This window comes from Bufo gargarizans, chromosome 2, assembly GCF_014858855.1.
Source record: "Bufo gargarizans isolate SCDJY-AF-19 chromosome 2, ASM1485885v1, whole genome shotgun sequence".
In the NCBI taxonomy this organism is placed as follows: domain Eukaryota; kingdom Metazoa; phylum Chordata; class Amphibia; order Anura; family Bufonidae; genus Bufo; species Bufo gargarizans.
The window spans coordinates 55182731-55199924 of record NC_058081.1 but is presented as its reverse complement, the minus strand read 5'-3'; the positions used below and the strand labels follow the sequence as shown (position 1 = coordinate 55199924).

The 17194-nt window shown below is 45.9% G+C and overlaps 1 protein-coding gene across 3 annotated transcripts in view; it reads left to right on the top strand.

Moving 5' to 3' along the window:
• Nucleotides 1–16612, top strand: part of DNASE2 (deoxyribonuclease 2, lysosomal) — a 69530-nt gene extending 52918 nt beyond the window's left edge. The window contains exons 1-7 of one of the 3 annotated variants that reach the window (XM_044278954.1): nt 3201–3285; nt 4367–4475; nt 5267–5438; nt 10664–10736; nt 14017–14178; nt 14255–14452; nt 15743–16612. In XM_044278954.1, coding sequence (XP_044134889.1) covers nt 4384–4475; nt 5267–5438; nt 10664–10736; nt 14017–14178; nt 14255–14452; nt 15743–16077 — 1032 coding nt within the window. In that variant the 5' untranslated portion in view covers nt 3201–3285; nt 4367–4383 and the 3' untranslated portion in view covers nt 16078–16612. Of the gene's footprint in view, nt 1–3200; nt 3286–3577; nt 3752–4366; nt 4476–5266; nt 5439–10663; nt 10737–14016; nt 14179–14254; nt 14453–15742 lie in introns of those variants that run through there. The other 2 variants (XM_044278951.1, XM_044278952.1) reach the window with 2 other exon arrangements.
• Nucleotides 16613–17194: the final 582 nt, after the last annotated feature.

Sequence of the window (17194 nt, the reverse complement as noted above, 5' to 3'; positions counted from 1 at the left end):
CAGGTGTGAACCCAGCCTAACTATCCTCCTGGCCAGCACAGGTGTCACTTTTGGTTCCGACCACGTCCTATGAGATTTTCCACAGTGCGGAACATCTTGTATTTTTTGCTCAAATGTAAATAAAAGCTGAGAAATGTTTTTTTCCCACAATAATGCCTCTTGTACATTGTCTTATTATCTTTTGGGAGACACCTATGTCATTTCCCGTCAAAAAATTACTTGCTGGTTGAATAAAAGTAACTTTAAGTCAAAATTTGCCAGGGGTCTGAATGATTATGGGCAGCACTGTAGCTATATTAATGAAGACATTTAAAAGTCATGGCTTCTGGTACCAGAAGGTTCTCCTCCTGTGTAAATCACACAAGATTACACTTACAAATAGGGCAGAATTTACGAAGACCATGACATATTTCAAGAAGGCGTAGATATTATGTAGTCTGGATCCACTTGTGGTATTGTCCTCCATTGTTGTAAGTCACCAATCGCAGCACCTATGACAAGAAGAAGTCCACACTATACATAGAGCATGGCAGTAATGGGAGGGTCTGATGGATGGCGCACACTGTTATGAGGAGATTTGTGGATGGTGCATACTTTTATGAGGAGATTTGTGGATGATGCACACTGTTATGAGGAGATTTGTGGATGGTGCACACTGTTATGAGGAGATTTGTGGATGGTGCACACTGTTATGAGGAGATTTGTGGATGGTGCACACTGTTATGAGATTTGTGGATGGTGCACACTGTTATCAGGAGATTTGTGGATGGTGCACACTGTTATCAGGAGATTTGTGGATGGTGCACACTGTTATAAGATATGTGGATGGTTCACACTGTTATGAGTGTTATGAGGAGATATGTGGATGGTGCACACTGTTATGAGATTTGTGGATGGTGCACACTGTTATGAGATTTGTGGATGGTGCACACTGTTATGAGATTTGTGGATGGTGCACACTGCTATGGGAGATTTGTGGATGGTGCACACTGCTATGGGAGATTTGTGGATGGTGCACACTGTTATGAGGAGATATGTGGATGGTGCACACTGTTATGAGGAGATATGTGGATGGTGCACACTGTTATGAGATTTGTGGATGGTGCACACTGCTATGGGAGATTTGTGGATGGTGCACACTGCTATGGGAGATTTGTGGATGGTGCACACAGTTATGAGGAGATTTGTGGATGGTGCACACTGTTATGAGGAGATTTGTGGACGGTGCACACTGTTATGAGGAGATTTGTGGACGGTGCACACTGTTATGAGGAGATTTGTGGATGGTGCACACTGTTATGAGATTTGTGGATGGTGCACACTGCTATGGGAGATTTGTGGACGGTGCACACTGTTATGAGGAGATTTGTGGATGGTGCACACAGTTATGAGGAGATTTGTGGATGGTGCACACTGTTATGAGGAGATTTGTGGACGGTGCACACTGTTATGAGGAGATTTGTGGATGGTGCACACTGCTATGAGATTTGTGGATGGTGCACACTGTTATGAGATTTGTGGATGGTGCACACTGTTATGAGGAGATTTGTGGATGGTGCACACTGCTATGGGAGATTTGTGGATGGTGCACACAGTTATGAGGAGATTTGTGGATGGTGCACACTGTTATGAGGAGATTTGTGGACGGTGCACACTGTTATGAGGAGATTTGTGGACGGTGCACACTGTTATGAGGAGATTTGTGGATGGTGCACACTGTTATGAGATTTGTGGATGGTGCACACTGTTATGAGATTTGTGGATGGTGCACACTGTTATGAGGAGATTTGTGGATGGCGCACACTGTTATGAGGAGATTTGTGGATGGTGCACACTGTTATGAGGAGATTTGTGGATGGTGCACACTGTTATGAGGAGATTTGTGGATGGTTCACACTGTTATGAGGAGATTTGTGGATGGTGCACACTGTTATGAGGAGATTTGTGGATGGTGCACACTGTTATGAGATTTGTGGACGGTGCACACTGTTATGAGGAGATTTGTGGATGGTGCACACTGTTATGAGATTTGTGGATGGTGCACACTGTTATGAGATTTGTGGATGGTGCACACTGTTAGGGTCCATTCACACGTCCGTTTTTTCTTTCCTGATCTGTTCCGTTTTTTCAGGAACAGATCAGGACCAGATCTGGACCCATTCATTTTCAATGGGTCCTGGAAAAAATCGGACAGCACAATGTGTGCTGTCCGTTTCCGTTGTTCCGTTCCGCATGTCCGTTTAAATATAAAACATGTCCTATTCTTGTCCTGAAAAATCGGATCCTGGTACAATACAAAGTCAATGGATCCGCAAAAAACGGATGACATTCGGATGTCATTCCGTATGTCATCCGTTTTTTGCGGATTCCGTTCCTGGAAACACATAACAATTTTTTTTTTTTCTATTTTTTTTCAAAGAAATCCAAACAACTTTATTTGATTATTGAAATGTATACATGTTCCCGTTTTTTGCGGATCCGCAAAAACGGATGACATACGGATGACATACGGAAACATTTTCAGGAACAACGGATCCGCAAAAAACGGACCGTTTTTCAGGATGAAAAAAAACAGGACGTGTGAATGGACCCTTATGAGGAGATTTGTGGATGGTGCACACTGTTATGAGGAGATTTGTGGATGATGCACACTGTTATGAGGAGATTTGTGGACGGTGCACACTGTTATGGGAGATTTGTGGATGGTTCACACTGTTATGAGGAGATTTGTGGATGGTGCACACTGTTATGAGGAGATTTGTGGATGGTGCACACTGTTATGAGGAGGTTTGTGGATGGAGCACACAGTTGTCACTTTAGCTAACATACATGCTTTCACTGGGTAATATGTCGTTTTTCACAAGTATTCATGTGGTAGCAAAATATAATGCCTTCACCTAGCTCCTTTTTACTCTCACATTTATCCTCAGCTCAGCACATAATATATATGATACACGTCCTTGCTCGTCCCGTTACCGCTCCCTGGTATCACAAAAACAGCAGCTCCGGCCTCCGACAACAACTGAATCTATTCACGTAAAAAGGCGGGAAACTGGTGACGCGCACTGGGCATGCGCTGAACACCGAGTTCGGCTTTGTGCGCAGGCGCGCTGTGAATACTATTGGCCGACCAAGAGGTAATGCGCAGGCGCTCTAAGAAGACTTTGTGCGGGGACTGGAAGAGTACTTTGTGTTGCACATGCAGTGTGCTGTCACTTGTGACTTGGGGGCGCTAGACTGTGTTCTGGTTATTTGCATTGGTTGCTTGTATCTAGCACAACTTTGGTCAGTTGCTTAAGTAGCAATCCCATAATGTTCTCAGTTTGCATACAGGGGGTTTGATGGTATGTAAAGGGCAGCAATGCTGAGCAGCTCAGTTTGCATTACCGTAGTTTGCTTTCAGCAGTGTACTAGAGAATTGTGATTTAAAGGGGAACTCCAGTATACAATTCTCTGGACCTGTCATCAGATGCTATCAATCCTGGTATAGCAGGGTGCCTAGACTTTTGCACACCCCTCCTCTGACCGTCCTGTTGTGGGTAAAGCTGACATGAGGGAAGCAGTACTAGAAAAGGGGAAGTGAGTGCGGTCATGGAGGCCGGCGTTAGTCTCCTCTGAACATAGAGCTGTGAGAGCGAGCTCTCCGTGTATCTGATCGCCTGGCGTCTGAGTCTTTACATTTCTTTTTAGTTTCTGGGTTTTCACCTCGGTTTAGATTTGCCGACACCAAGAGCAAGTGACCTGAGCTGAGGTGTGTATTAGGAGGTTCTGCGGGAGCTGAGGTGTGTATTCTGAGGTTCTGCAGCAGCTGAGGCGTGTATTAGGAGGTTCTGCGGGAGCTGAGGCGTGTATTCTGAGGTTCTGCAGCAGCTGAGGCGTGTATTAGGAGGTTCTGCGGCAGCTGAGGCGTGTGTTCTGAGGTTCTGCGGCAGCTGAGGCGTGTGTTCTGAGGTTCTGCGGTGGCTGAGGCGTGTAGTATAAGGTTCTGCGGCAGCTGAGGCGTGTGTTCTGAGGTTCTGCGGCAGCTGAGGCGTGTAGTATGAGGTTCTGCATACCATAGAATACGTTTTCAAACCTGAGAATGAAGGAGCCAGGAGCCTTCTAGATACAACGCTCCATGGCATGACCAGTGGTGGACCTAGCAGTTGGGCGCTGGTCATCACTACCACCCATGACAGGAGGACTTGGGGCTCACCTATCATGTTTCCACAGCAGATGTCTTAGTTTTCTAGTCAGACATGTATGACATACCTATAGAATAGATGTGGGTCTTACCTTTAGGACCTCTCACTGGAACGGTGGTCCTCAGACCTTACTCATACAGCTTTGTTAGATACATTGACCACTGTTCATTTCTTCTCCTCAGAATCCTCCGGCCATAAGATGCCTCTCCAGATCCTGATGAGCCTCATCCTTCCCGGTCTCTGCTCTGCCGCCATCTCTTGCTATGGAGACCATGGACAACCTGTAGACTGGTGAGTTCTTTGAGTTGTCTTCTCCAAGACCTCCTCACGGGGGACAAAGAGGATCATAAATTTTTTAGGACAAATAAAAGCACGTAATTTGACACCAGTGATACAGCACCCTAAGTACTGATGGTCATGGGGGGGTACCTCATATGTGAAGGGTGCCCCATAACCAGTCAGAATCCCTCCACCCGCATTATGGTGCGATGTGGTTTAATTTGCCACATGCAAATTTTTTCACAAATTTTTGTCAGTTTGGAAAGTATTTGGCTTTGTTTTCACATTATGTCCCCTCCAGTGTGACACCACTGCCCATTGTTAGGCAATAGTCCATAATCATTTGGTGGAGTTCTCCCTTAGGTTTTTATTTTTTCCCCAAAAACTTTTGGCCTCTTTTTTTTTTTTTTATTTAAAGGGATTTTTCCGATTTTTATTCTGATGATCGGCGGGGTCCCGGGTGTCCCCCACCGATCAGATACTGATGACCTATGCAGAGGGTAGGTTATCAGTATAAAAAAAAGTCGGAAAACCACTTTAAGGTAAAGGCTTCACTTGTAGGGAGTTCCATAGTGTGACCACTCTAAGCGCACAATCTAAGGTCCCTATCAGTATGTCTTTGGAGGGTGGGAGGAACATACAAACTCCATGCAGATGTTGTCCTTGGTCAGATTTGATCCTAGCTCTGCAAGTCACCACTGCTAACCACTGAGCCACCGCGCCGCTCTCCAGGTGTAGGAGACGATTTCTTCTCGGTCACGCTTTTCACTGCAGTTATGATTAATACCGTTTTCTGCCCCCAGGTTCATTGTCTACAAGTTGCCTCATTTAGATCACACCCCTGAGGACGGCTTGAAATACATGTACCAAGACAGTGACAGCGGGGGATGGGTGCACGGGGCCGCACTAATAAATAGCACAGAAAGCGCAGTGGGAAGCACGCTCAGTCAGCTCTACCAATCTTCTAAGTCAAAGGTAATACCGTACTATACTCTACTGCAGTATAATTGTGGTAATCCGGCAATCTGCCTGTACATTGGGGGAAAAGCACCTGTAGACTTCAGGTGCTAATTGTGAGCAGGGCTAGGTCTGCACAGCATTTGGAAGTAAGAATGTTTCCATTCACTTACAGGAGGCAGAGATCCTGAAAATGAGATGTTTCAGAACTTTTCATTGTACAATGATTAAAGGGATTATCCAACTCCTATAATGCCTCCCCCCCAAATGGCCGGGCCCCACATACTGGTCTTACTTACCCCGCTCCCCGACACTCTGATGCCGCACGCCGCCTCTGCATCTTCCTGTCGTGCGGATCAAAGCATACAACGTCGGGTTGGGCAGCCAATAGCAGGCCGCGACGGGAACGGGCCTCCCTAGCATTGGGGCTGATGCTATGGAGGCTTGTCCCTGTCACAACCTGCTATTGGCTGCCCCAAACCCCACCCCGTCCCAAGATGTTTAGCTCCACGTGATGGGGAGATGCAGCGGTGGGCGTGCCAGCATCAGAAGCGAAGTGGGTTCTGGGCAGCGGGGTAAGTATGTCTAGTATGAGGGGCCCGGGCATTTTGGGTGGCATTATAAGAGTTGGATAACCCCTTTAAGGTGCAGCTGTCCCATCTCCTGACATGTCTGTTTTACTAACTACTCCCCCCCCCCCATCCCCTTCCCCCCCATAATAACAATTCTGGAGCATCCATTCTTACGAAGTTATTAATTAATTTCAAGGAGTTTGTGGGGAAGGTCCAGCTGGGTGTTACAAGTTGGGTGGGGTGTCCCTGCATAGTCTGACACTGGCAACACTGATTGTATGGTGTCAGACTGCAGGGACACCCCACGTCAATTGGTAACACCCATCTGGACCTTCGCTGAAAACTGATAGCAATTTATTCATATAACGTCTAGCTGGAATAATACAGGAATGGCACATCATAGAGACATGAGAATAGATGCTTTAGAATAGAGGGCTGTGTGGTTTAATAGTTGCTAAAACAAAAGATGTCAGGAGAAGTTACAGGTTTTTTTTAAAGGGGTTGTCTGGGACTAATTTTATGGCCTGACCTTAGTATAGGTTGTGAATATTAGATTGGTGGGGGTTCAACTTCCTGCACCCCTAAAGATCAGCTGCTTGAAGTGGTAGCAGTGCCAGGCGTTTTGTAGGAGCTGCCAATGGTATGTATGGCATTGTATCTGGTAATGAAGAGGCTACAGCGCGTGTTCAGGTACTGCATCTGATTGGTGGGTCACCCATCTGATATTAACGACCTACCCTACGCTTGCCTGCTACAGACAACCCCTTTAAACTTTATTTCTAAGAAACAAAAGAACCCTTTTTAAACCAATTCTGGCTGCCTACAGCCACCACCAGGGGGAGCTAGCTGAAGACTGAGTTATTATTCAGAGCTGTATGAATCTGTCTTCAGTGAGCTCCCCCTAGTGGCAACTGTAGACCGGCAGAATGTATGTTGTGTAGTTTAAATTTTCTATATATCCATTATTATATACCGTACATAAATCTGGCATCTGGTGATCTGTATATCCTTATAATCCAGTAATAGACTTCTAATCGTAGTTAATATTAGTGTTGGTGTGGAGTTTTAGAACAAGAAGGCCTCTGTAGACCCTGCTGCTGCCATAGATGTCTGTTGTACGTGCCAATCCCAGCCATAGAGCCCTGTGATGCCATGAGTTTGTTCATTAGACCCATGGTCAGGCTGGCATTGGAGTCCATAATATGCCGGGCAGATACTATGTGGCATCCCTGTAGACGATATATTGGGCAATATGCTTGCTGGAAATATTCCCTTCAAGCTTCTGCTTTCACAATTAGTAGTACTTCCCATAAATGTCGCTCGCTGCAGGTCGGTTTTCCTGACCACAGGGCAGATTTTGCTGAGAAAGTGATGAGCACAGCGATACGTGAGAGCCGTGGAGTACTAATGTAAAAAATCCCTTTAGTGTACGTTACAATTGTGAAAACCATATTTTAATATGTCACTTCCATGTAGAGATACGACTGCTTGAAGTTACAGGCCCAAAGCCTGAGGCTGCCCCACTGGGAGATTCTGTTAACAGCAGGGCCTCCCGATTACTGTCGTGGAGACCTTGCGTGGTATACAGTAAACCAGTACATCAATATCTACACAGCCTTACTGGCATATACACTACATGGAGAAAAGTATGGTGACACCTACTCATTACACCTGCAGGAGCTTTTATGATGTCCCAGTCTACATCCATGGGCATTAACATGGAGTTGTTCCTCCTTTGCTCTTCTGGGAAGTTTTTCTACAAGATGTTTGAGGGTGTTTGTGAGATATTTTGCCCATTCATCCAGGAGAGCATGTGTGAGGTCCCTGATGTTGGAAAAGGCCTGGCTCACAATCTCTGTTCTGGTGTTGGATGGGGTTGAGGTCAGGCCGGTCAGGTTCTTCCACACCAGACTCCCCCAACCATGCCTTTATGCTTTGTGCACTGGGGACAGTCCTGCTGGAACAGAAAAAGGCCTTCCACAAAGTTGGAAGCATACAATTGTCCGCAATATCTTGGTCTGCTGAAACATTACGATTTCTCTTCACTGGGACTAAGGAGCCGACCCCTGACAGGGGTGTGAAAATTTAAAAAAAAACTACTTGTCGAAGGTCTAGATACTTGTCCTGATACAAAAAATAATTTTAAATCAAAACCATATTTCCATGCACCGCCGCGCTTCCTTATGCAGGGAGGTTTCTGGCTTGCGTTCCAGTCTTTGTGGTGTGAAATGACTCTAAGTTTAGTCCTCGTTCACACCAGATGATTCTGTCCAGAATGCACTACATCGCGGCCGGCTCGCTATGTTGTGGGGCAGGAGGGGGGGGGGCGTGACGATCCATTGAAGTGAATGGCACCGTAGCCACAGCCGCAGGCGATCGGATGCACGGGATTGCACAGCACAAATATGCCTGAGGTCCGGTCACAATGCTGCTTGCAGCATTTTGTTTGGACTGGATTGCAGGCATAATGTGCCTTACGATCCTTTGCAGCCAATCGCATTGCATCCATTGGGCATGGTTATGGTGCCAATCACTTCAACAGACCACTACGCCCCTCCTGCCCCACAATATAGTTAGCCGGCCGCAATGTGGTGCATTCTGGACAGAATCGGGCCGGAACGCACTGCCTGGTGTGAACGAGGCCTTAATGTGATCACAGCTCCCTGTCAGAGGTCGGGTGCCGGGAATGTTTCTACAATGTTTGCATTGGTCGGCAGTGCGCTTTGCCCCACCCCCCCTCTGGTATTAAAATCATTGGTGGGCAGTGTGCCCCCCCCCCCCATCATTGGTGGCAGCAATATAAGCATAAGCAATGCGCCGCACAGACCTGTGAGTTACAAGAAGGAGCAACCGGGCAGCCACAGCGCATGTAATTATAATGCTGCAGAGTAACTGGCCATGGCAGACAGGACTTCAGTAGCGTCCTGGCTGCCATGGTAACCGATCGGAGCCACAGCATTACACTGCTGGCACTCCGATCGGAACTGCTGCTGCCCACCAATGATTTTAATACCAGGGAGGGCGCACTGCCCACCAATGCAAACATTGTAGAAGCATTCCCGGCACCCGACCTCTGACAGCGAGCTGCCGTCCGCGCAATTAACCCCTCAGGTGCCGCGGATGGCAGCGCCCTGTCAGAGGTGAGTCCCCATCACCATGGGAACACTTCGGGTTTAGAATATACCATTAGATTTTAACTTCAAGCGTCCCCATCACCATGGGAACGCCTCTCCACGCCCAGCTCGTCGCCGATACACTGCGTGCACTGCTCCGGTAAACAAAGCCATCTCAGCCCTGCTACTTGCCCGCAGCAGGGCTAAGCTACTGAACAAACTACCTGCCCGGCGCCCGAAACTGCATGTCCCGGGCGTCGGGCGATACGATTTCCACACCCCTGCCTTAAGAACACCCCCATAGCATTATCCTCCTCCACCATCTGTAGAGCTGGCACAATGCAGTCAGGTAGGTAATGTTCTCCTGGCATTCACCAGACTTGTCCATCAGATGCCAGATAGAGAAGTGTGCTTCATCACTCCACAGAAGATGTTTCTACCGCTCCAGAGTCCGGTGTGACGTGCTTTACACATTGTGCTTGGTGATGTGAGGCTGGCATGCAGCGGCTCGGCCATGAAACCCATGCTACGAAACTCCCAGCACAGCACAGGTTTTGTGCTGATGTTAATGGCAGAGGAGGTGTTGGACCCGCGCAGATCTGATATTGATGCTCTATCCCTGAGGAGACAGCCCCTTTAAGGGGTTAACACCAGGATTTCAGTATTTCATTACCTTATGTACTTATGGAGTAAAGGTCCAGTAGTCCGGCATCCAGTGTTCTCTAAGGCTGGGTTCAGACCTGAGCATTCTGAAACGAGCGCTCTGTATGCGCGATTGTACGGGCGTTTACAATCGCGCATACAGAGACAGGCGTGCACACATTGTCGCGCGTTCCCGAATATCTATGTGCGGGAACGCGCGACAAACGCCAAAAAAAAAGCTCAAGCACTTGTTTGAGCGTCGGGCGTTTTACAGCGCGATCGTACGCGCTGTAAAACGCCCAGGTGAGAACCATTCCCATAGGGAATCGTTGGTTCTTGCCTGTTGTGCGTTTTACAGCGCGTAGGAACGCGCTGTAAAACGCTCAGGTGTGAACCCAGCCTTAATCTTGCTAGTCCAGCATATCAAATAATAAATCCCGATGCCAGATTGGCAGAAGTATAATGATGGGCCGCCATTGAGCTCACGTTGCTGAGGCAGCATGGCGCCTGTGTGTCAGCAGAGCAGCAGGATAAGGGTCTATTCACACGTCCGCAGAATGGGTCCGCATCCGTTCCGGAGTGCGGACCTATTCATTCTCTATGGGGCAGGAATGGATGCGTCCGCATTTTCGGAGCGCTCCCCCGATCTTCCGGTCCGCGGCTCCGGAAAAAAAAAATTGAACATGACCTAAATTGCGGACAAGAATAGGCAGTTCTAAGGGGGGTGCCGGACGGGTGTATTGCGGATCCGCAATACACTACGGACGTGCGAATGGACCCTTAGTCTGTATTAGACCTGTATCCGCTCACATTATGTCGTATAATCTGGCACCTCTGTGATTATGCTGAATTACTGGAATTTATTTCACTTCATGTTTATTCTTCAAGTGTACTAAGTTTTATATTTGCCTTACAGAACGTGGCTTATGTGCTGTACAATGACCAGCCTCCTGTGAATGGATCCAATGCCATCCGCGGCCACACCAAAGGTGCCCAAACACGTCACCCCGATTCTTAACCATTCTACATATAACCACAGGAGAACACTTGTACTGAAGCAGTAGCACTTCGGGTCCGGACCTCTTGTGATGGTTCCTAGGTGGCCCGTAAGGTTGCAATAATACTGGTTTTCACCACTACTATTGGTCACCCTGTTACCATAGCCCTAGTCTAAAATTAAATGGGCTGGCCTAAACCACCCTGTCACCCTCACTCCTCCTGATTCCTCTGCCAGCCCTTCCCTTTCCTTCTTGAAAGGTTCCTGCATAGTCATCTTACCTGGCCCTGTCAATCAAGAAGAAGAGCTGGCAGAGGATGAAGGAGGAGAAAAGGTGCACAGAGTAACGTGGACCCGCCCTTGGTGCATTTAAAGAGGTTGGCCTATCTGATATTGAACGGGTATTCTGGTAGGTGCAAGTTATCCACAGGATAGGGGAGAACAGATCGGTGGGGGTTCTAGCAATGGGACCCCCACCAATCATGAGAACTAGGGCCCCCGAACTAGAGCAAAATGCAGAACAGAATTGCGGTGGAGCCTAAAACTGTGGCAGAATAGTTTTTTGTTTTTTTTTCAATTCCACCCCATTTGGATTTTTTTTATTAAATGGTGGCGTTGGAAAGTACAACTTATCCCGCATGTGAACAGAAAAATAAAAATAAAGTTATTGCTCTGGGAAGGCAGGGAGCGCAAAACGAAAACACACAAACAAAAAAACCTCTGGGGTAGAAAGGGTAAAAGGGCATCAGATTTGTACCTTTGAAATTGGCTAACCAGTTGCATGTGCACTTGGCAGCTGAAGCCTCTAGGAGCAACGGGGACATTACCATTACTCCTAGAGCAGGGATGTCAAACTCGTGGCCCTCCAGCTGTTGCAAAACTACAACTCCCATCATGCCTGGGCATACTACAGCTATTAGGGAATGATGGGAGTTGTAGTTTTGCAACATCTGGAGGGCCATGAGTTTGACATTCATGTCCTAGAGTCTCCACTCTCTCTGCAACTGCCGCGTCCTGACAAGACCAGGCAGAGGTTGCAGCGGTTACAGAGAGAGCAGAGCCTCTAGGTGTAATGGTAACGCCGCCGTTGCTCCTAGAGGCTCATTTGCATATAATATAACATAATTTTTCTCAGCAATGTGGACAGATATGAACATGGGACCAACACAGATGCCTTCAGCTGCCGAGCGCACATGTAACAGGTCGGTCCAGTGTCATAGGTACAAATCTGCTGACAGATGGGCTTTAATGGCACATGCTCTCCGTTCACTGCTATGGGAGTTATGAAATAATCAAGCCAGCACTCTATTTTTAAAACTCCGATAGTGTTGAATGGTCAGATGAATGTTGTAAAAAATAAAAACTGCCAAAATATCCATTTTTTGGTTACTTTGCCTAACAATGTTTTTTTATATAGAGCAATTAAAAATTATATGTACCCCAAAATAGTACCAATAAAACTGGCACCTTATCCCCTAGTTTCCAAAATGGGGTCACTTTTTGGGAGTTTCTACAAGGGTGCATCAGGGGGGCTTCAAATGGGACATGGCATCTAAAAACCAGTTCAGGTAAATCTGCCTTACAAAAACCATACAGCGTTCCTTTTCTTCTGCGCCCTGCCGTGTGCCCTTACATCAGTTTACGACCACATGTGAAGTGTTTCTGTAAATCGCAGAATCGGGTAATAAATATTGAGTTTTGTTTAGCTGATTGATAACCCTCGATGTGTTAAAGAAAAAAATGGACTAAAATGGAAAATCTGCCAAAAAAGTAAAATTTTGAAATGTGTTCTCCATTTTCCCTTCAATTCTTGTGGAACACCTAAAGGGTTAACAAAGTTTGTAAAATCAGTTTTAAGTAACTTGAGGGGTGTAGTTTCTACAATGGGGACATTTAGGGGGGTATCCACTATGTAGGCCCCACAAAGTGACTTCAGAACTAAACTGGTCCTTTTAAAAAGTGGGTTTTGGAAATTTTCTTAAAAATGTTAAGAATTGCTTCTAAAATTCTAAGCCTTCTAACGTCCTAAAAAAATAAAATGACATTTCGAAAATGATGCCAACATAAAGTAGACTTATGGGGGATGTTAAGTAATAAATATTTTGAGGTATCATTTTCTGTTTTAAAAGCAGAGAAATAGAAATGTTGAAAATTGCTAATTTTTCAAATTTTTGTTGTTGTAAATTTTGGATTATTTTATAAATAAAGGTGAAATATATCGACTCAAATTTACCACTGTCATGAAGTACAACGTGACACGAGAAAACAGTCTCAGAATGGCTTGGATAAGTAAAAGCGTTCCAAAGTTATTACCACATAACGTGACACAGGTCAGATTTGCAAAATTAGGCTCTGTCAGGAAGGGGGAAATGGCCCGGATGTGAAATGCTTAATATTATACACTGCATTATACGATCCATCAGTGGTGGTTGTGCTTGCACACTATAGGAAAAAGCATCAGCCTCTCTGGTGGCCGGGACCATGGGAGCACACATAGGCTGGTGCTTTTTCCTATATTGTGCAAGCACGGACACCACTGCTGGATTGCAGGATGGTTTGTAACCATGGCAACAAGCAGTGTGTAATGTGATAGAAAAATTAATCCAGCCAGCAAAGAAAGCAATATGCATAATAACAATATATTAGTAAGTGCCTTGTATTAACTTCCTCTACAATATAAATTCCATTTGCTGAAGTGAGACAACCCCTTTCAGACGAGCTAGTGTCACGCTGCACTTCCAGCACTGCTGGGGTCGCATAGCATTATATTGATTTATGATGCTATGTAACCCTTACAGTTCTAGAATGTATTGGATAACACTGACAGCATTATGTCAGTGTTGTCCAGTACATTCCAGACCTCTAAGGGTTACATAGCCTAATAAATCAATATAATGCTATGCGACCCATGAGTGCTGGGAGGTCAGTACGGGAGCTGTGCATGACACTAGCTCGTCTGCAAGAAATCTTTTGATGTGGTGGGGTTCCACATGCCATCTTAATGGAGCTTAGCCGCGCCCACTCTAGTTGATACAAGTCGTGACGTCAGTGGGCGGGCGGCCCGGCGGTAAACAGTGAGAAGGCCGCGGCGCTGCTGGAGCGCCGCTGCCTTCTCAAACAGCTGATCGGCGGGGGTCCCGGGTGTCGGACCCCCGCCGATCAGAAGCTGATGATCTATCCAGAGGATAGATCATCAGTTAAATGAAGGTGCAGAACCCCTTTAAAGGAGCACGTTGATGATGAATATGACACCCATCATCATCTTTTTTCAGGTGTCGTTCTCCTCGACAAAAAGCAAGGCTTCTGGCTCGTACACAGCACCCCTCACTTCCCACCACTGAGTTCACAGAAGTATGACTGGCCCTCAAATGCCTTTAAAAATGGTCAGTCCTTCATCTGCGTCACTTACCCCTATGCACAGTTCATAGAGATTGGTAAGTAGCGAGCAAAGCTTTACACATATTGCAGGTCAGGAAGGATTGATGTTCATACATTTTCTATGTGTCATAGGCACCCAGCTCTTGTACAACACCATCACCCCTTATGACTCCTCAATTCCCAGTACCTTCAGTGACGACCTACCTGACCTAATGTCTGCAGCAATGAAGAAGAAAGTTACTAAGTCACCATGGAATCGGCAAGTCACCCTGACCTCAGCTGGGGGCAAGCAGTTCACAAGTTTTGCCAAAGATGGAAGATTTGGAGATGGTGAGAATTGTTTGTATTGGGATGTGAAACGGCTGATACTAGTCTGAGAAGTCAGGTTACTGTAATAAGATGTTACAGGGTAATAAGAGGATCAGGAGCCGGGTTACTGTAATAAGATGTTACAGGGGTAATAAGAGGATCAGGAGCCGGGTTACTGTAATAAGATGTTACAGGGTAATAAGAGGGTCAGGAGCCGGGTTATTGTAATAAGATGTTACAGGGGTAATAAGAGGATCAGGATCCAGGTTACATGGTAATAAGAGGATCAGGAGCCGGGTTACTGTAATAAGATGTTACAGGGTAATAAGAGGATCAGGATCCAGGTTACTGTAATAAGATGTTACAGGGTAATAAGAGGATCAGGATCCAGGTTACATGGTAATAAGAGGATCAGGAGCCGGGTTACTGTAATAAGATGTTACAGGGTAGTAAGAGGATCAGGAGCCGGGTTACTGTAACAAGATGTTACTGGGGTAATAAGAGGATCAGGAGCCGGGTTACTGTAATAAGATGTTACTGCGGTAATAAGAGGGTCAGGAGCCGGGTTACTGTAATACGATGTTACAGGGGTAATAAGAGGGTCAGGAGCCGGGTTATTGTAATAAGATGTTACAGGGGTAATAAGAGGATCAGGATCCAGGTTACATGGTAATAAGAGGATCAGGAGCCGGGTTACTGTAATAAGATGTTACAGGGTAGTAAGAGGATCAGGAGCCGGGTTACTGTAATAAGATGTTACAGGGGTAATAAGAGGATCAGGAGCCGGGATACTGTTATAAGATGTTAGAGGGTAACAGGAGGATCAGGAGCCGGGTTACTGTAATAAGAGGGTCAGGAGCCGGGTTACTGTAATTAGATGTTACTGGGGTAATAAGAGGATCAGGAGCCGGGTTACTGTAATAAGAGGGTCAGGAGCCGGGTTACTGTAATAAGATGTTACAGGGGTAATAAGAGGATCAGGAGCCGGGTTACTGTAATAAGATGTTACAGGGTAATAAGAGGATCAGGAGCCGGGTTACTGTAATAAGATGTTACAGGGTAATAAAGAGGATCAGGAGCCGGGTTACTGTAATAAGATGTTACTGGGGTAATAAGAGGATCAGGAGCCGGGTTACTGTAATAAGATGTTACAGGGTAATAAGAGGATCAGGAGCCGGGTTACTGTAATAAGATGTTACTGGGGTAATAAGAGGATCAGGAGCCGGGTTACTGTAATAAGATGTTACAGGGTAATAAGAGGGTCAGGAGCCGGGTTACTGTTACTGTTAACACTCTGTATTATCTCCACAGATCTGTATTCAGGATGGGTATCCGAGGTCTTGAAGTCAGACCTGTATGTTCAGTTCTGGTTGAATTCCCGGGGCATCCTTCTGTCCAATTGCTCGTTGACATATCACACATATGACGTTGTGACAATCTCCTTTGGCTCATCTATCAGTTACTCGTCTAACAAGGACCACTCCAAGTGGTGTGTGACCTCTTCTGACTCCCCGGGCTGGGCTTGTGTTGGTGATATGAATCGGGATCTGGAGGAGATGCAAAGAGGAGGGGGCACGTTGTGTAGCTCAGATCCCAGAATCTGGAAATCCTTTAAAACTCTGGTGTCTAAATACAGCACGTGCTGAGAAATTGTATGAACCCCTGTGACCGTACCTAACATTGTAGACCAAGTATCAAACAGTGATATCATCACTGTTGATGACATCATAAAACTGTTGAATTATGTGATGTCACTGTGGTCCTATAACAGGAAGTGTTGGCATCCTCTGATGTATTTGGTAGTGATTGAACAGTTGATATTATGATGTCACCATGTGAGGGACAGAACCTTGTGATGTCACAAAGCAATTTCTGCCACAGTAATATAGAACAATTTATGATCATCGTGTGACTTTGGTGGCAGCCTGTGGTGTCACTACTGACTTTTTTTAGTGATGTCATCACGTTACTGGTATTCGGCAGTAGCTGACACTGGAGAGTGCTGGCATTGAGTGAGGTCTTTGGTATGTGGGTGCACCCGTGGACTTCTCTGATTTTGCCAAGCTGTTTAGCTGTTTAGGTGTTTAATCATTGCTTTGTGATGGTGATTTATTTCCTATGATACTTGATTCTGGGATATTTAATCAATTTAATAAAATTCTGAATTTTGTCTTTTTTTCATCTGCCAGTACTAACTTGATATTTCCTACTGTAGCAACCAGTGTCAGGCAGCTGCTGTCAAAGCGTCAGACGTGGCCTGGATAGAAGCATCGACCTCACGATGCAGTATATCAGCAGATGACTTGATGCTTTTTTTGAACTATAGAAATAATGCCGATATGAACCACAAGAGGGCGACATCCCGTCATTGTCCACCCGTCGACTGAATAAGTAGGTATATTATACAGTGACTCATTGCAGCCATTACTAATGAACGGCAGGAAACCATTCCAGAAACACCTCCGATTTAAATCTAGGTTTCGTCTAAGGCAGTAGGTCAATCCGACATGCTACTTCTTCAAATGCCATGTCTGCACTTTCACAGCATGTGCGAACAGGCTCGTAAATGGATTTAAAGCAAGACTTGCCCTAATAAAAGGACTATAAAGACTGTATACTGCCTAGTTGCAGTGACGTTTCGGGTTTATGACTTTGGTGTAATGATAGCAGTCATTCTAAATGTTTTGCAACCTGCTCACACCTACAGAGAATAATGGAAAATGATGACTGCTTGCAATCACCACTAGGGGGAGCTCACTGCAT